The sequence below is a fragment of the Oncorhynchus kisutch genome, linkage group LG7 (genome assembly GCF_002021735.2).
Source record: "Oncorhynchus kisutch isolate 150728-3 linkage group LG7, Okis_V2, whole genome shotgun sequence".
NCBI classification, from domain to species: domain Eukaryota; kingdom Metazoa; phylum Chordata; class Actinopteri; order Salmoniformes; family Salmonidae; genus Oncorhynchus; species Oncorhynchus kisutch.
Window position 1 is genome coordinate 6,021,474 of NC_034180.2, and position 19,977 is coordinate 6,041,450.

The 19,977-nt window shown below is 40.9% G+C and overlaps 1 protein-coding gene across 4 annotated transcripts in view; it reads right to left on the bottom strand.

Annotated features, from left to right (window-relative positions):
• Positions 1–5,742: 5,742 nt before the first annotated feature.
• LOC109894049 (zinc finger protein 768-like) overlaps positions 5,743–19,977 on the bottom strand; it is a 47,092-nt gene continuing 32,857 nt past the window's right edge. The window contains exons 1-7 of one of the 4 annotated variants that reach the window (XM_031828151.1): positions 18,879–19,339; positions 17,809–17,811; positions 17,207–17,337; positions 13,381–13,557; positions 8,803–8,914; positions 8,459–8,580; positions 5,743–7,005 (exon numbers count right to left, since the gene is read on the bottom strand). In XM_031828151.1, the coding sequence (XP_031684011.1) occupies positions 5,974–7,005; positions 8,459–8,580; positions 8,803–8,914; positions 13,381–13,557; positions 17,207–17,337; positions 17,809–17,811; positions 18,879–19,140 (1,839 nt within the window). In that variant the 5' untranslated portion in view covers positions 19,141–19,339 and the 3' untranslated portion in view covers positions 5,743–5,973. Of the gene's footprint in view, positions 7,006–8,458; positions 8,581–8,802; positions 8,915–13,380; positions 13,558–17,206; positions 17,338–17,808; positions 17,812–18,878; positions 19,360–19,977 lie in introns of those variants that run through there. The other 3 variants (XM_031828152.1, XM_031828154.1, XM_031828155.1) reach the window with 3 other exon arrangements.

Here is a 19,977-nt window from a genome sequence, read left to right on the forward strand (position 1 = left end):
TGCTGTAGGCTATTTGAGCAAGGGATAAGAAGTAATCAGGTAGGCCTATTTTATGACGTTCCCACTTGATCAGAGAATGACATAACCTTTCACGCTGATTGGCTAATTATTCATAAAAAATTTATGTAACCTTTATTTAACTAGGCAAGTCAGTTAAGAACAAATTATGATTTACAATGAGGGCCGACCCCGGCCAAACCCTAACCGGACGATGCTGGGCCAATTGTGCTCTGCTCTATGGGACTCCCAATGACGGCCGGTTATGATATGAAATCGAACCAGGATCTGTAGTGACGCCGCTAGCACTGAGATGCAGTGCCTTAGACCGCTGCACCACTCGGAACCCCAAAAAGAGGGAGTTATCGAAAGGGAGAGAGCTGGAAATATTTTTCAAATAAATAGAAAAACTATTGCCCCACAATATTCCATGAAACGTCTCAGGAGGAAAACCATCAAGCCCTGGTGATTCGCCTCTTCTTATAGATGTTAATGCCCTCCTGAGTTCTTCATGACTAAGTGGGGAATCATGGAATTCATATTGCCCTCTATTGAGTTTGGGGCCTTCGAATGTTGATAAGAAATGTGTCATCTCTCTATGATCAGGGTCAACCTCATATATAATTGAGAATAAAATTGCATAAACATATCATTCATTTCTGTTGGGTCATGTGATATCTTACCGGATGGTGTTTGGATTGTATTGATACAAGAAAAGGCTTAATTTAGCTTAAGCCTTGCAGCCAAAAGTCTACTAGCGATCTCCCCCTGAGAGTAGTATGTTACTCTTGTGCAATGCATTTATAAATGATATCGTAGTAAGCTGTTATACTCATATTTTAACGCTGTTGAAATCTTCCCTTGTTGCTCGGTAAATGTATGTTTCTGCTCATTTTCGACTAGAGTAATGCTTCTCCAAGTCTACTATTTTGTTTTTATTGCGAGTTTAATTAAGATGTGAGGCAAACGAGAGTTTCCTCCCAAAAAAGGTTTTGTCACCTCCCAAAGTGACTGAGGGGTTTTGCTGTATCTGTATCAAATCCATCATGGTAAATACTTATAATGATGTGGGTAAATGAGTGAGCTATACAAAGTCAAAAGTCAGACAAACCCGACTAAACTATTTTGACGTGTACAGCAGGTTTTTGTTAGTGTGTGGGTATGTGTAGGTGTACAGTGCCTTGCGAAAGTATTCGGCCCCCTTGAACTTTGCAACCTTTTGCCACATTTCAGGCTTCAAACATAAAGATATAAAACTGTATTTTTTTGTGAAGAATCAACAACAAGTGGGACACAATCATGAAGTGGAACGACATTTATTGGATATTTCAAACTTTTTAACAAATCAAAAACTGAAAAATTGGGCGTGCAAAATTATTCAGCCCCTTACTTTCAGTGCAGCAAACTCTCTCCAGAAGTTCAGTGAGGATCTCTGAATGATCCAATGTTGACCTAAATGACTAATGATGATAAATACAATCCACCTGTGTGTAATCAAGTCTCCGTATAAATGCACCTGCACTGTGATAGTCTCAGAGGTCCGTTAAAAGCGCAGAGAGCATCATGAAGAACAAGGAACACACCAGGCAGGTCCGAGATACTGTTGTGAAGAAGTTTAAAGCTGGATTTGGATACAAAAAGATTTCCCAAGCTTTAAACATCCCAAGGAGCACTGTGCAAGCGATAATATTGAAATGGAAGGAGTATCAGACCACTGCAAATCTACCAAGACCTGGCCGTCCCTCTAAACTTTCAGCTCATACAAGGAGAAGACTGATCAGAGATGCAGCCAAGAGGCCCATGATCACTCTGGATGAACTGCAGAGATCTACAGCTGAGGTGGGAGACTCTGTCCATAGGACAACAATCAGTCGTATATTGCACAAATCTGGCCTTTATGGAAGAGTGGCAAGAAGAAAGCAATTTCTTAAAGATATCCATAAAAAGTGTTGTTTAAAGTTTGCCACAAGCCACCTGAGAGACACACCAAACATGTGGAAGAAGGTGCTCTGGTCAGATGAAACCAAAATTGAACTTTTTGGCAACAATGCAAAACGTTATTTTTGGTGTAAAAGCAACACAGCTCATCACCCTGAACACACCATCCCCACTGCAAACATGGTGGTGGCAGCATCATGGTTTGGGCCTGCTTTTCTTCAGCAGGGACAGGGAAGATGGTTAAAATTGATGGGAAGATGGATGGAGCCAAATACAGGACCATTCTGGAAGAAAACCTGATGGAGTCTGCAAAAGACCTGAGACTGGGACGGAGATTTGTCTTCCAACAAGACAATGATCCAAAACATAAAGCAAAATCTACAATGGAATGGTTAAAAAATAAACATATCCAGGTGTTAGAATGGCCAAGTCAAAGTCCAGACCTGAATCCAATCGAGAATCTGTGGAAAGAACTGAAAACTGCTGTTCACAAATGCTCTCCATCCAACCTCACTGAGCTCGAGCTGTTTTGCAAGGAGGAATGGGAAAACATTTCAGTCTCTCGATGTGCAAAACTGATAGAGACATACCCCAAGCGACTTACAGCTGTAATCGCAGCAAAAGGTGGCGCTACAAAGTATTAACTTAAGGGGGCTGAATAATTTTGCACGCCCAATTTTTCAGTTTTTGATTTGTTAAAAAAGTTTGAAATATCCAATAAATGTCGTTCCACTTCATGATTGTGTCCCACTTGTTGTTGATTCTTCACAAAAAAATACAGTTTTATATGTTTATGTTTGAAGCCTGAAATGTGGCAAAAGGTCGCAAAGTTGAAGGGGGCCGAATACTTTCGCAAGGCACTGTATTTAAGTATACACTGAGTGTACAAAACATTGGCCTCGGAACAGCCTCAATTCGTCGGGGCATGGACTTTACAAGGGATCGAAACGTTCCACAAGGGATGCTGGCCCATGTTGACACCAATACTTCCCACAGTTGTGTCAAGTTGGCTGGATGTCCTTTGGGTGGTGGACCATTCTTGATACACACGGGGAAACTGTTGAGAGGGAAAAACTATCATGGTTGACAACTCCACGGTGTCCACCTCCCAGATTGCAAAGAAACTTGTGGACAACACTCTGACATTCTCTGCAAACATCAAAGCAGTGATTCTCACCTGCAGGTTCATGCTCGACATCCGTAGAGTACGACCCTTCCTCACACAGGAAGCAGTGCAGTTCCTAATCCAGGCTCTTGTCATCTCCCATCTAGACTACTGCAACTCTCTGTTGGCTGGAATCCCTGCTTGTGCCATCAAACCCCTGCAATTTATCCAGAACACCGCAGTCTGCCTGGTCACCCTGCTCCTCCGCACATTCCACTGGCTTCCAGTTGAAGTTCGTATCCACTATAATACCATGATGGTTGCCTGCAGAGCAGCAAGGTGAACTGCCCCTCCCTACCTTCAGGCTATGCTAAAACCCTACACCCCAACCTGAGCACTCCGCTCTGCCACTGGTTTCTTGGCCGTCCCACCCCTAATGGAGATCAGCTCCCCACTCAGCCAAGTCAAAGCTCTTCTCTATCCTGGCAGCTCAATGGTGGAACAAGCATACCCTTGAAGCTAGGACAGCAGTTCTTGCCCATCTTCCAAAAACACCTAAAACCCTACCTCTTCACAGAGTACCTTAAATGAATCCCATGGTGCCCCTTCCCACCACCACCATAATGTTTACATGTCTCTTCCTACTAGCACAGATTTTGCTGATACAGCGCCTTCAGAAAGCATTAATACACCTTGAAGTATTCCACATTTTGTTGTGTTACAAACTGAATTCAAAATGGATTAAATAGATTTGTTTTTCACCCATCTAAACACAATATCTGCCACGCCCTGACCTTAGATATCCCTGTTTTTCTATATATTTTGGTTTGGTCAGGGTGTGACTAGAGTGGGTACTCTAGTTTTTGTATGTCTAGGGGTTTTTGTATGTCTATGTTTACCTGATATGGTTCCCAATCAGAGACAGCTGTTTATCGTTGTAGCCATTTTCCTCATTTGTGTTGTGGGATCTTGTCTCCATTTAGTTGCCTGAGTGCACAACAGTAGCGTCACATTTCGTTTGTTGTTTTTGTTCAGTGAGCTTCGGTTTATTAAAATTACGTGGAACAATACTCACGTTGCACCTTGGTCTCATCATTACGACGAACGTGACAATATCTCATAATGGCAAAGTGAAAACATTTTTTAGAAGTGTTTGCAAATGTATTAATAAAATACAGAAATATTTAATTTACATAAGTATTCACACCCTTGAGTCAATGTGTTAGAATCACCTTTGGTAGTGATTACAGCTGTGAGTCTTTCTGAGTACATCTCTAAGAGCTTTGCACACCCGGATTGTGCAACATTTGACCATTATTCTTTTCTAAATTCTTCAAGCTCTGTCAGATTGGATGTTGATAATTTCTAGACAACTATTTTCAGGTCTTGCCTGATTTTCAAGTAGATTTAAGTCAAAATTGTAACTCGACCACTCAGGAACATTCACTGTCTTCTTGGTAATCAACTTCAGTGTAGATTTGGCCTCGTGTTTTGGGTTATTGTCTTGCTGAAATGTGAATTAATCTCTGTGTCTGGTGGAAAGCAGACTGAACTAGGGACTGAACTGTGCTTAGCTCCATTCTTTTTTTTTATCCTGAAAAACTTCCCAGTCCTTAACGATTCCAAGCATACTCATAACCTGATGCAGCAACCATTATGCTTGGAAATATGGAGAGTGGTACTCAGTAAGGTGTTTTATTGGATTTGCCCCCAACACAACATGTGAATTGCTTTGCCACATTTGCAAACAGGATGCATGTTTCGGAATAGTTTTATTCTGTACAGGCTTCCTTCTTTCATTTTGTTAATTAGGTTGGTATTGTGGAGTAACTACAGTGGTGTTGATCCATCTTCAGTTCTCCTATCACAACCATTACACTTTGTAACCGTTTTCAAGTTACCATTGGCCTCATGGTGAAATCCCTGAGCGGTTTCCTTCTTCTCCGGCAACTGAGTTAGGAAAGACGCATGTATCTTTGTAGTGACTGGGTGTACTGATAAACCATCCAAAATGTAACTAATAAATTCACCATGCTCAAACAGATATTCAATGGCTGCTTTTAAAAAATCCATCTACCAACAGGTGCCCTTCATTGTGAGGCATTGGAACATCTCCCTGGTGTTTGTGTGTGAATCTGTGTTTGAAATTCACAGCTCAACTGAAGGACCTTACATGTAATTATATGTGTGGGGTACAGAGATGAGGTAGTCATTGAAAAATCATGCTAATCACTATTATTGAACACAGAATGAGTCCATAAAACTTGTGATTTGTTAAATACAGTTTAACTCCTGATAGATGGCATGAATACTCATTGACTTAAAAGACAATTGCGAAAAACACATTTCCACTTTGACAATGAATCAATTTTAATACATTTAAAATTTAGGCTGTAACAGAACAAAATGTGGAAAAAAGTCACGAAGTACTTTGAGGAAAAATGTACTTCCTATAACTGTGTTGTGGTTGTCTTACCAAGCTTTCTTAAGATGAATGCACTAATTTTAAGTCTTCTAATTGACAAAAATGTTAGTGTAATGTCTCAAAAGAAAATCTGCATGAACTTGATAAAATAGGCATTTGTGAACATCATATAGCCTACACAGTACAAAAATCAATACGTAATAGTATTTTTCGGCTTATATATCACACAATGTCTGGATGCAGTAGTTTACCCAGGAATAATCTTTTCTGCTGACAATGAAAATTAATATTTGTCTTTAATGCAGGGTTTGATCTAAACTTCAGAAGCTATCGAGGGGAATGGTTACTTTCTATGTTATAGAGTGGAATTGTTTTTCTGCTGGTGTATCCCGAAGTAGCTCCTTTCTGAGAAACTCTTCCTGGCAAACAGCCTTTCTCCAGTGTGGTCCTTCAGGTGCATCTTCAGCTGGTTTTGGTGGGAGAACCTGTTCTCACACTGGGGGCAGCTTTAGGGTTTCTCCCCTGTGTGGACCCTCTGGTGCCTCTTCAGGTTGGACGAGTGGGAGAAGCGCATATGACACTGGGTACAGCTGAAAGGTTTCTTCCCATTGTGGACACTCCTATGTCTGATAAGGTTACTCCGGAAGGAGAAGCTCTTGTAACATAGTTTACACTTGAAGGGTCTCTCCTTGGTGTGAACGGTCTGGTGCTCCTTCACATAGTTTGCCTCAGAGAAGCACTTCCCACACGTGGGGCAGGCGTATGGCTTGTCGGCGTCTGTCTTAATGCTCTGCCTCCCACGTTGTGACCCAATGACACCAGAGGAGGTAGAAGCGGGAGCCACCACCCTCAGGTGGTTAATATTTGAGCTCCCTCCTTGACCTCTAGCCATTGTTTGGGTGTTGTTTGGATGGTGCCCTGTGTTATAAGTTAAGTACATCTTGTGGTGAACGCCCATCCTGACCCTGTCTGTATTGGTGGGGTAACCATGCGGTACCTGAGGAAGGCTTGACCCAGGCCTTCTATGGACCCATTCACCAGGCATTAGATGAGACCCTGAAGGAGAAGACAGACTTCCTGTTAGACTCCCACCAGGGGGGTCTCCCACCGCTCTCTGTAAAGGCTGAAGCCCAGGGTGACCTGCTCTGTTCTTTATGGATACTGTGGTGTTTGTATCATAGGAACAGGAGGGTCTGTCTCTATCAGCCCCAGGCCCTGCTTCATCCCTGCAATGAGACTGTAAAGAGAAGGGCCTGGGCTGCAGACTGGATCCCTGACTGGAGCCTCTGTCTCTCTGATGACCACCAGGACTGAGGTTGTTCAGTCCACCTGTCCACTGGTTGTGTTCTGTGGTGTGGAGGAGTCTCTGTCCCTCGTGGTTGGGTCCTGGTTCTGACTTGGGATGGAAGAGTGAAGGCTCCTGATCCAGGGTCCAGATCCGGGCCCAGGGTTTAACACCAGCCCTTTCACAGGTCCAGTCTCTCCCACCAGCAACACCGCCAGCAACACCGGATATCAGCAGGTCCTCATGGACTGCAGACTGTAATAACAAATTGAACAGAAAAGCATTAAGGTTTATATAAGAAACTCTTTGCTGTACACACAGAAACATGACATGATATTATAAAACCACAGTCAAGCCCATCTCTAACAGTAATTCAAGTACCTAACAATATGTAGCGATTGGAGTTTATTATCAAACATTTCCATTTGTGTTGATTCAAGAATGAAATATAATGTTTTGTTTCGACTGAGATAAAGCGTACTCAGTCCCTGCAATTATTTAAAAAGATTGTCAGCACAGTCAAGTAGACAAGAAGAATAACTTTTCTCACTATGGTAATATACATTTTTCTGTAAATCTGGCACCCTCGCATTGATAAAATGACATTTTGAGGACTTCGGAAAAGGTTCAACATTACATTACATACACAGCTTCACTATTTCATGTCAAGTAAACAAATTAAGGCACTATCCTTACCTCACTATAAAACACAAGCATCAACCTAAAAGGTCAACTTTTGTCACTCTTCCTCAGTGAAGCATTGTAAGACACCATCACACCAACCACCACCATATCATCTACTCTGTCTCATCATACTCATTCTTTCCTCAGTTCACCTCATCCAGTTCCCTACTACATCCAAAACCAGCAGAATTAACTACAAACTAACTAACTAGTACTACATGGAAAGATGTGGACTGTGGTGTGAGGGGATGACACAGGCTGGCCTCGTAGGAGACTGTTGCTGATTACTGCCCAGGTGTGATGGCCTCCAGGCACTTATTGCTGCCGATGCATCACCCAGATGGAGGCTACACATTCGGTGGTGGAGGTTCCAGCCTACCTACAGAGGAGGAGGACCTGTGAGACAGAGGTGCTTGATGAAAAGCTCCAGGCTTGTCTGACTGATGTGTCTCCCTCTCTGGCTGTACCATCGACGCCACCTCCAATCAAGCTACTCCTTTACTGAACTGCATCATCATCTAGCTGTGGAAGCCTCTCCCATGAACTGCCAGCTCCCTGAATTTGTTTTAGTTTGTTTTTTAAAAGAGACTGACATTCTGTATGAAAAGCGCTATATAAAATAAAGAAATACATTTATTATTATTTCTACATATCAGTATACACTAATCATTTTCTGCTGGTGTATCCTGAGGTAGCTCCTCTCTGTGTTGTCACAGGGTCCATGTTCCAGTTGATAGATCCTATAGAAGGTATGCTAAAAGCAGCACCTGTTAGGGGGGTAACCTGAGGCGCCATCAGTCTCTCTGAATCACAACTATAGGAGCAGGACGGAGCATCGCTAGCAGAGTCTGTGTCTGTTCTCTCCAGCCGTATACGGACACCTCCCAGTCCCTGCAGACCAAATCTACGCCTCGCCCTGGGCTCAGCCAGTCTGTTGTAGTGAATATGTTATTTTGTGCTTCTGAATCTGGTTAACAGTGTTGTTCCCCAGCCCAGAGTTGAGGATGCTGTCCCATCCACTGACCTCCACTATGTCGCCTCTGGTCAAGCCCTGCTCGGTGATGTTGTCCCCTGGGCCCATAGCTGCACCCGTCTGGGAATCCAAGATGGCCGCCCAGTCTCCTCTGTTACACTCCAGCCAACCACCTGCAGGAAGAGGTTATAAAATAGACTTTACAAACATGGAAGAGAACTCTACATATGGAGTTTTTTTGTTGTCAATTACCTGGTCCAGTTCATACGTGATAATGTGTGTTTGTGTATGTAAACATAAGTTGTATTGATTTCAAAAATAGCCAAGCGGTTCATCTATTCTCATTGATGATATTGTATATTACTGTATGTAGGCTATATGTATTTCTACCTTACCTTGCTCCCCTATCTTTAGTCCACTCAGCAGGTCAATGCTCTCTGGTTCGTCTTCTATTGTCTCCTCTTTGACCAGCAACAGATCAGGCTTCCCATCCTCCATGTCTACTGACTGTAAGAGATACAGAGTGAGAGGATGTTGGATCAAGAAATCTGATGAGCACCTTGCTATGGAGCATCTTCTGATTGGGTAATGAGGGATTGCTATGAGTACGATGCAAATGTGTTAGTTGATTTGATTACTTGACACTCTTTAATGGTTTGATAATTCAAAGGCAAATGAGAAATGATCACTAAGAGGGATGTAAACAAATTTGTAAACAAAATGAGATAAATCATATTTTTGTACTTATGAAACATTTCTGGGAGTTTTAATTCCAGCTCATGAAACATGGGACAAACACTATATTTGTTGCGTTTATATTTTCTTCAGTGTAGATACAGTACATGAGGCTTCTCTTCAGTCATTACATGTTGCCTTAGAAGACTAAATAAACCCTTGCTCACCAGAATGTCACAAATCGATAGAACCAATGCTTCAATCTAATTGACATTGGTGAAGTTCTCTGTCATCTCTGTTTCTTTCACAAGCCGTTTAGGGACCGGGGAGAAAATGCAATAAAAAAATAAAAAACGGGAATGAATTTCTCAGCAAAATTTCCAAATTACATTAGTTTGACCGGTTGTAAGGAAATTGAAAACTGTGACAACGACCCAAGAAGTTTCTGATAAGATTTCAGTTTGGCTTGGTTGCCTATTTTATGTGATTGAAATACTATCAGCTTTTATGATGCTGAAAAAGATAGCATCTCTACAGACAGTATCGAACTGCGCATTTGCATTCTCTCAAGATGCTGAAAGAAATTTGTATTCAATCCTGTTTCGAAGTCAAATAATTAGACCCCTTGACTTGTTCCACATTTTGTTACATTACAGCCCTATTCTAAAAGGTATTAAATACATACAAATCCTTAGCAATCTACACACAATACCCCATAATGACAAAGCAAAAACAGTTAACAAATAGTTTAAAAGCAGATACCTTATTTACATAAAGTACCAGTCAAAAGTTTGGACACACCACATTCTAGGGTTTTTCTTTATAATAATAAAGAATAATTGTTACGCCCTCTTCCAAATGGTAGCTATAAATCCAGAGGATGTGCACAGTGCAACAATATGATGAGGTGTGAATATTTCTGCCACCCATACACAGGAAAACGGTTCCAAATAAATTACATTATTACGTGTTCCACCACCCATGTTATTTACATTATTAAATGTCCATGTGGGCTGTGCAATGTCGGTAAAACTTCTCGTTTTCTCAAACAGAGGATTAGTGAACATAAAAGTTCAAATCAGGAGAAACGACAGATTATCCAGTTGCAGTACATTTTAATGACATTTCTACCTTTAGATTTTGTGGTATAGAGAACGTTAAGATTTCAGACAGGGGTGGTGATATTAATAATACTCTGAGTAAAAGAGAATGTTTGGGGATTTTCACCCTCCAGACATTATTTCCTAAAGGACTTAATGATTAAATGCCTATGTATGGTATGTTGAGAATTTGAACATGAATTAATTAATTTAAGATAGGGACATCATTTTTCGTACGACGTCCTCAATGATTAATGCAAACTTGCTATAGTGGTTTTATAGACGTGTTTAATACATATAATTTGCACACTTTACTCAAATATTTATGAAATGCATATTGTTATATTTCGTAGCACTTATTTGTTTTTCCTTCCCCTCCAACCCCTTTCGATGAGTGGAACGGATGTGGGCGGGGCTAGGTCTACATAAGGGTGGCGGGAAAAAAAATTTACTCACAAAAGCTCTGACGAAGGCCGTGAGGCCGATACGTAAGATTATTAAAGATCAGTGATACTATCAAGAGCAGTGTGCGGTTTCCTTTTTCCTTCATCTTGTTCAACTGTTGCCACGCACCTGCAAAAAAAGATGGCTCAGATGTGCGAGTGCCTTTTGAATTTTGTACTTCGAAGAATCTAAGATGCTCAGAGACAGGATTGTGACGAGGCACAGATCTGGGGAAGGGTACCAAAACATTTCTGTAGCATTGAAGGTCCCCAAGAACACAGTGGCCATCATTCTTAAATGGAAGACGTTTGGCTAGATTGCTTAGTTTAGTTCCAAACTAAGCAATCGGGGGAGAAAAGCCTTGGTCAGGGAGGTGACCAAGAACCCAATAGTCACTCTGACTGAGCTCTAGAGTTCCTATGTGGAGAAACTTCCAGAAGGACATCTCTGTAGCACTCCAACAATCAGGCCTTTATGGTAGAGTGGCCAGACGGAAGCCACTCCTCAGTAAAAGGCACATGACAGCCCACTTGGAGTTTGCCAAAAGGCACCTAAAGGACTCTGACCATGAGAAACAAGATTCTCTGGTCTGATGAAACCAAGATTGAACTCTTCGGCCTGAATGCCAAGTCTAGAGGAAACCTGGCACCATCCCTACGGTGAAGCATGGTGGTTACAACATCATGCGGTGGAGATGTTTTTCAGCAGCAGGGACTGGGAGATTAGTCAGTATTGAGGCAAAGATGATGGGCTTATGCACTAAAGCCACTAAAGGTTTTTCTTTCATTATTTTAGGCTAAATTTACCCTACAATAATTAAACATTTATGGATTTTTTTTTAAGCTATCATTTCTCTTTATTCAATCCGCTCGCCACCAACCACACAATATTCCATGACCCTTAAACATACCCTGCAGATATAACCATAGGGGAACTGCTCAGTGAGTCAAGCCGCGCATCACTAACAGACATACATACACTCCCTCAGGTACGTACACACGCACACACAGATAAACACACTTTCAACATGGAGTGTTTACCCATCCCCACTAGGTTTGAGTCCTATACTGTAGTTACAGAATGACTTCATTGTTGTTAAACCCATCATAGTGGACATAAATATGTTGTTGGTAAAAATAAGTCAGCTATGATATGTCAAGTCATTAGACAAACCTGACTAAACTATTTTGACATGTACAGTAGGTGTTTGGTAGTGTGTGGGTATGTGTAGGTATATTTAGTAAGTGTATATTGGTTATAAAGCACTGTTGTATGTATGCAGAATAGGGTGAGATCAGATGTGATGTATACTAAAAGAGAGTCTCAATGAAAGTCTTAGAACGATAAGTCCCATTTTGTGTTTATTAAAACATGAACACGTTTTAAATGACACCATATGAAATCCACACACACATCATGTCTCAACTACAAATCTGCATGGACTTGATAAATAAACTGCATTAATATACTAATTAAAAGTGTCTTGGAAAACATTTAAGTAGTTAAATGAAAGTAATGAAACAGGCATTTGTGAACATATATCCTACACAGTACAAACACAATATGTAACAGACTTTTTAGGCTTATATATCACACAATGTCTGGATAAAATATTCTACTCAGATAAATTCAAATCTGTTACTGTCGTTAATCCAAATGCATCTGTGGATCTTTTCTGTTCAGAACAAGGAAAATGAATCTTTGTCTTTAACGCAAGGTTTGATCTAAACATCAGAGGCAATGGAATCAAAGGGTTACTTTCTATGTTATAGAGTGATTATTTTTTCTGCTGGTGTATCCTGAGGTAGCTCCTCTCTGAGAACCTCTTCCCGCAGTGCGTACAGGCGAACGGCCTCTCTCCCATGTGGACCTTTAGGTGCATCTTCAGCTGGTGGGAGGACTTCTCACACTGGGGGCAGCTGTAAGATTCTCCCCTGTGTGGACCCTCTGGTGCCTCTTCAGGTTGAACGAGTGTGAGAAACTAGCATGGCACACGTGGCAGACGAACGGTTTCTCCCCAGTGTGGACCCTCTGGTGCCTCTTCAGTGTGCCAGCCTCTGCGAAGCGCATGTGACACTGGGTACAGCTGAAGGGTTTCTCCCCTGTGTGGACCCTCTGGTGGATCTCCACCTTCTGGGGGCTGCTGAAGCCTTTGTTACAGAACATGCAGAGGAAACGTTTATTTTTACTACCGCCAGATGTTGCTCCCCTGAGCGTGTGTAAAGGGGAGTGGGTCGCGACATTTAGATTTGTCTCTAAGCTTTCCCTGTAATCTAAGATATCTCTGCCCTGTGAGTATCCATCTCCTAGGTGACTATCTGCATTCCATGTGGGAGGAGCGTCACCCTCTACTTTCACAGCCACCTCATCTACGACTATAACCTCCCCTTTCTCATCTAGGCACCCTTCAGAGTATACACTACTACTATACCGGTTCATGTCCCCTCTAGACAGATCAGTCTGTGTCTCTAAACCCAAGGATATGTTGGCAGGGTCCATCTCTGTAGTGTAAGAACAAGACGGATCATTGCCAGTCTCAAACTCGTCACCTGAGTCCAGATGGGAATTAACTGTCCCCGAGTCACCGTAAAGTAAATACTCTGAGGCAGGAGCAGGAGGACAGCCCAGTCTCCCCATCCCCAGTCTCTCTGGGTCTGACTTGAGGTCAGATCCTGTGTGTAAGAGCCTTTGTGTTACAGTTAAATTCTCTGTGTTCGTCTCTGTCTTGAGGACGCCGTTCGGCTTTCCACTGACCTCCGCAATGCTGTGTTGGGCCCTGGGCTGGGGTTTGGCGGTGAGGTCCTCCGTGTATTCAGGAGGTGCCGCTGCTCCAGCCTGGATGTCTCTGCTGTGTAGTGGATCCTCTCCTTCAGTCCTCTCCTGCTTGACCAGAGACGATCCTCCAGGACCTGCAACTTCTGCATCTTCAGACTGACAAGAAGAAGGAGTTTATTAAAGGTACATGAGTAGAATTGATAACAATGTCGTAGCAGTGGGGGGAAAAGGTTGAATTCTTATCCAAAATGAAGGAAAATAAAATTATGCTGACACCATCTAAAATATAATTTATACATCCAGAAATTTGCCCCAATAACATATTTGTAAAATGATTTGTTAAAATAATTTTAGGGCTGACCCCATTTAGTCAACTGTTAGATTGTTTGGTGGATAGGCTGTTGGTCGACCGAGATTTCTTTAGTCGAGCAGTCTAAATGTAGAGGGTTTTTTCATGGTGCACAAGACACCTGTCTGATTCGCACCTGTTTCACTTTTTTCTGAGGTCTTGGCTGATTTCTTTTGATTTTCCCATCATGTCAAGCAGAGGCACTGAGCTTGAAGGTAGGCCTTGAAATACATCCACAGGTACACCTCCAATTGACTCTAATAATGTCAATTAGCCTATCAGAAGCTTCTAAAGCCATGACATCCTTTTCTGGAATTTTCCAAGCTGTTTAAAGGCACAGTCAATTTAGTGTATGTAAACTTCTGACCCACTGGAATTATGATACAGTGAATTAAAAGTGAAATAATCTGTCTATGAACAATTGTTGGAAAACATTACTTGTGTCATGCACAAAGTAAATGTCCTAACCAACTTGCCAAAACTATAGTTCGTTAACAAGACATTTGTTGAGTGGTTGAAAAACGAGTTTTAATGACTCCAACCTAAGTGTATGTAAACTTTCGACTTCAACTGTATGTAAAAAATAATGGTGCAACACTAAAAAATCTAATATTTTATAACAAATGCACTCTCTCCGTGTTGGATAAGGTCGCTGTCGACATAATCTTCAGTGCGCTGTAGAATTGGCGCCTTTCCCCATGTTGTTATGTGCATAATAGAAAAGTTGACCAGCATATTGGGATTGAGAACCCATGCGGTGGAGGCAGGAGCAGCAGAGACGAGGAAACATCCCTTGCCTTGAGCCTAATTGTCTAAGAAAGTTGAGGAGAGAGGAAACACCAATTTAATTAGGTCTAAAATCAATAGCTGTTAAAGGTGCCTGGCTTTATAAATCATCCATATATCTACAGAAATAAGACAGATTTGGCTTCTGTTGCCTGTTTGAGTGTTTTTTTAATAGCCTACTGATTCCTTTGGCATCACGCCTCGTGCAACGGCAAAATGTTGCATAAAGCAATTTCACAGATCCGGCTGTTTTTAATCTTTGCTATGCTGTAATAAAAGCTTCCAAAATGTTTTTCGTTATAACAGACTGGTATTACTTATAATGTATTTAGTGTTGCTTATACTGTTCCAAACAGGCAGAAAAAAAATATTGTAATCTAACAACACCTGTTTGTCCCATAATATGCATGCAGCTCTCGCTCCTATACCCTACATTTTCTTGATCTTCTAATGGTTATTATTACATTTAATATTATGATCATCATTATTATACGTAATGATATTATCATTTGTAGGCTTTGTATAGTAGCCTTGTATAACCACCATCGAGCTATAGGCTTAAGAGCGCGTCCTGTTTAGTCATAATACCATAACTTACTTACTATATATATATATATATATATATATATATATATATATATATATATATATATATATATATATATTTATTTCAATATATAGGCTACTATATGAATCAATCAATGATTCCTTTGTTCGTGCCATCACACAGCATATTAGACATTAATGCTTTGAAAAGCAATCAAGCATTTTAGTTTAAAATTAAATAACAAAGGGAGCTTTGAATAATTAGCCTAAACAATAAATAAACCGCAATTCACAAATGCATGCAACTGTTTTTAGTCTGCTGTAATAAAGGCTTTATAAATCATTAGTGTTGTTATTTAGTGATGTTTATTAATGAACGTTTATGTAATCGAACAACACCTGTTTGGCACACAATATTTACGCAACGCTTGCTCCTAGACCCTCATTTTTCTTGATCCCCAGTCATTTCCACAACTAGGTCAAATGTCTTCCACAGATCTGACTTCCCCTTTACCTCCTAAGAAACCAGTAAACATTCACCCATTTCAAGTTTATTTTTCACATCCTCCGCATCCATTTTGCTGTCACGTGTTACTGTGTTCGTAGTTTGTTATAACCAATTTATTGACGTCATTATGATAGGCTATAGGTCAGGCCATATTGGTCGCATGCGATGCTTAAGTGTTTCACGTAAAGAGAGCAAGGGTTGAGGGAATGTTATTCCTAAACAAATTAGGGATTTCGGTAAAATAACTTTTCAGTAATTAATGAAATGCCTGAAATCAGCACGGACACTGCAATAAACACATGCTGTGCTGTGGTACCTTTTCACTGCAATAGGGAGGAAAGCGAGACAACGTAAGCCAGTCACACAGGCACTCGCTGTCTTTTTTTTTAGCATAGTGTGATCATCGGGTTCTTTCTTAAGTAATTTGTGTGTCTTAATTACTTAATCAAACAGTGTGCTTAAAGCATTAGACAAGCTCAGTAGTTCATTTTATTCAAACACATGCCTGTCTATATATGGAAAAACAAGTTTCAACATTTCAACCAATTGATTAGTCGAAATAACAGGACAACACTTGGGTTGACACATTTCTTTATTTGAACATATCAAATGTGCTATTAGTAATAAGCATTATCACCTGTAGCCCAACTGATGGAGCATAGTGGCTATAAACAAATAGGCTGAAGCACATGGTTGCCTATCTGCATTTACCCTATTGGGCTAATCATTAGCTAGATCCTAAATATTATCTTTTAACTAGTTAGCATCCTATTGCTGAATTTTGTATCCCCAAAAACTTGAATAAACACAGTGAATATGATGTAGCCCCCCCCCCCCCAACACTGTCCCTGGTTGCCACTACTCTTCCTCAACTAAAAATGTTATCCGTCTCATCACAATGGTTTTTAAGTCACTCCCCAAAAATATTTAGAGGAAGGGTTGTGTTTTACCCCAAGTTACTATACAATTGACCCGTGTTACATTTTTCCCCACTCTCCCCGATACACTCACAGGGAATTGGAGTGGGAATGTGCTTAACCATGCCACTGCTAAAAACGATGGGTTTAAAATGGTGCAGTTCGCTAAGGAGTTGAGAAATAAATAAAGTAGGAATGGAAAACTGGGATCCCCTATATTTAACAAAGGCCATTAAAACGTCTGTTTTCCCGGTGATTACAAGAATTGTTATGCATTGACTGCTTATCAGAATTCATGTTTCCCTCCCTAAGGCACTCATAACTTGAATGCACCTTCAGAGGAATATCTCTCTCGCATAGAACACACAACAACAAGCCAACTTGGTAAAGATAAACTATTCTATTATGGGGTTGTCATGCATTACTCGTGTTGCTTGCAGAGTAAATGTGCACTGTTCTAGAATCTTAAAAGTGTGCCTCGGCAGACATATTCTTTTCAAGTTCCATATTTCTTTGCCGTGGCGCAGCGCCACAGATAAATGACTGCAGCAAAAACACTGTGTCAGAGAAGTCTCACAAGCTCCCCTATGGCAGATACATGTAAGCAAGTGAATAGCTGAAGGCAGCCTTTCTGAAATAAATGGGCCACATTTGATTAACAAAGGAACTGTAATTTAGATGTTATACTATTACACTAACCTCTATCACGATAACGTGCTGGGTTGAGGTTGCACTCTCCTCATCAACAGTGGTTGGTTGGTCATCTCTCCATGTATTGTGTCCAGCTGGCTTCACAACCCTCCTATGGCCTCCAGTGAGATGTCCTTCACCTGAGAGAGTGATTGGGGGAAAGAGGTGGTTAGGTTAGCTACGGTCAATGTTCAACGGTATATTGTACACAATTGATAATGTCTAGAATTGGCAAGGATGTAAGGTAATACTTCTTGATATACTATTTATTGATTGATGTATTATGTTCCATGCATCACATTGTTTTCATTGGGTAAATAATAATATGAAGTAATCAGGGGAGTTATTGCATAATATTAAAAAAACTGACCAACACCCAAGTGCCGTCAACTGGACAGTTGTAAATCATGCAGCGCCTTGTGTCACCATGTAAGTGTCTTATATCGACTGAAAGCTTAAATTCTTGTTAATATAACTGCACTGTCCAATTTACAGTAGCTATTACTGCAAAAAAATGCCATGCTATTGTTTGAGGAAAGCTCCTAACAAAACAGTTTTTTCGCCACGATAGGTTTGATAAATTCATCCCTGAAGGTGAAATGTGGACTTACATTCTGAAATTGTGCTCCGATTTATTATCCAAAGGGTCCCAGAGATAACATGAAGTGTCATTTTGTTAGAGAAAATCCTTGTTCATATCCTAAAAAGGTCCATATAGCATGCACGATCGATTTTGTATTTCCACTCGTTCAATTAGCAAAGAAATGAATCTGTGAAAATCTAACCCGAAATGTTGTTTCAACCAGTCAAATCATGTTCCTATGTATATATTATATTATATCATTTGGGGTGTTGTATATCCTATAGGACACCATATTTGGTCAGAGAGCAACTCCTTCATGGCACGCTACTGACGCGGGCGGACTTCACTTGAACAACTCTAACGTTGTCAAATAAGCACCAATCGGGGTCAAACAAAGCTAGCTAGATAGCTAATGAGCTGGGCTTTACGAGAGTAAACCTTGTATCTGTCGAAAATTGTATCTACTAACCTTGTACGACAGCATGCCTTTTCCTTTTGGACAAAAATTATACAAATATTCCGAGTTATGAAGTTATGAAAACTGGTTGTTTTGCAAATGTTGAACTTATAATATGGCTACTAATACTGGAAAAGCTAAATCAAAGGCCAAGTATACAGATTTGACGATATTCTTGCAGAAAAATTTAATATGAATGCAAATGTCTCCTTCACGATTTGCCCAAATGTACCACACTAAATGTCATGTAATTCGCTCATGCTTCAAATTATCCACACATACACTGCTGCCTTCTTGTGGGCACCATCGGAATTACAACCAGAGTAATGGCTGGAACAGGGCCCTTTCTGTTGCATTTCAAAGAACAGATCTATTGTGTTATATTCTCCTACATTCAATTCAAATTTTCCTCAAACTTCAAAGTGTTTCCTTTCAAATCGTACCAAGAATATGCATATCATTGCTTCAGGGCCTGAGCTACAGGCAGTTAGATTTGGGTATGTTATTTAGGCGTAAATTGAAAGGGGGCTATCCCTAAGACGTTTTAACCATCAGTATGTGTTTAACACATCTAAGGTCACACATGCGCAGAGGGGAATGGGGCGATAGGCAGCGCAACCTCGGCCTTCTGCAAAATGTACCTCTTGCCATTCCTCTGTATCGGTCGAGGATCTTGATACTACTCGGACGAATGGTCCTCTCTGCGCGCTCCCGTGCCACCTTCAGTTCCAGCAGCTGTAGTTTTCTCCGCAATGTCCTGTTTTCTTTCTGGCTTTGGGTTATTTCCAAACGAAATACTGCATAGTCGTCATCTACGAGTTTACAGATCTCTGCCACGGCTGCATTCGCTAGCACCTCCAAGACGGAGGCTATTTGAGTATGAAAAACAATACAGTTAGCCATTGTTAGCAGCTAGCTAGCCTTACCTAGAACATCTAGCAACAAAGTCCTGTCTCCAACGCGAAATAAACACTACCTGAGGTAAGTATGTAATGCTGTGCAGTTAAGCATATTTTGAGTTCAACGGTGTTAATAAACGTCCAAATAACAACACGAACAACGCTATGGTGATAATTGTTTTTGGTAACTGCTCACTTCCGTTTACACTGAAGAGAAAGGATCTTATTGGTTGGCGTCATAGCTCAAAGGCTGGGAACTGAAAAAGGTGTGCGCTTTGTTTTTTGAAATACGGTACTGCTTATTACGTTACATATCAAATCTCCTATTCATGATCACTATCTTTCAAGTTCAGAGCAGACTTGTTAAGTGTGATAAAATATAATAATATGACTTTATTCCATCTACTCAGTAAGGTAAATATTTAAGTGCTTGTTCTAGTCTAGGCTTACTGTCGCTGTTTCAAATGATAAGTTAACAAAGGGTTTATGAGGGGTATGCGGTTAATTACCCTCTTACGACAAGACACTTCACATGATAACTATAATATTTCCGGTAAAGAATTGTTCCCAGAAGTGCATACATCTACAATTTCTCCCCATTGTCGTCACTCCTATGTCTGGTAAGGTTACTCCGGAAGGAGAAGCTCTTGTAACACAGCTTGCAACTTTAAGGGCCTCTCCTTGGTGAGAACGGTCTGGTGTGCCTTCACATAGTTCGCATTAGTGACGCGCTGTACAGGTGGGGCAGGTGTTCGGCTTGTCCGCATCCATCCTAATACTCGGCCTCCCACGTTGTGACCGAGTGACATCAGAGAAGGTAGAAGCAGGAGCTAGCACCCTC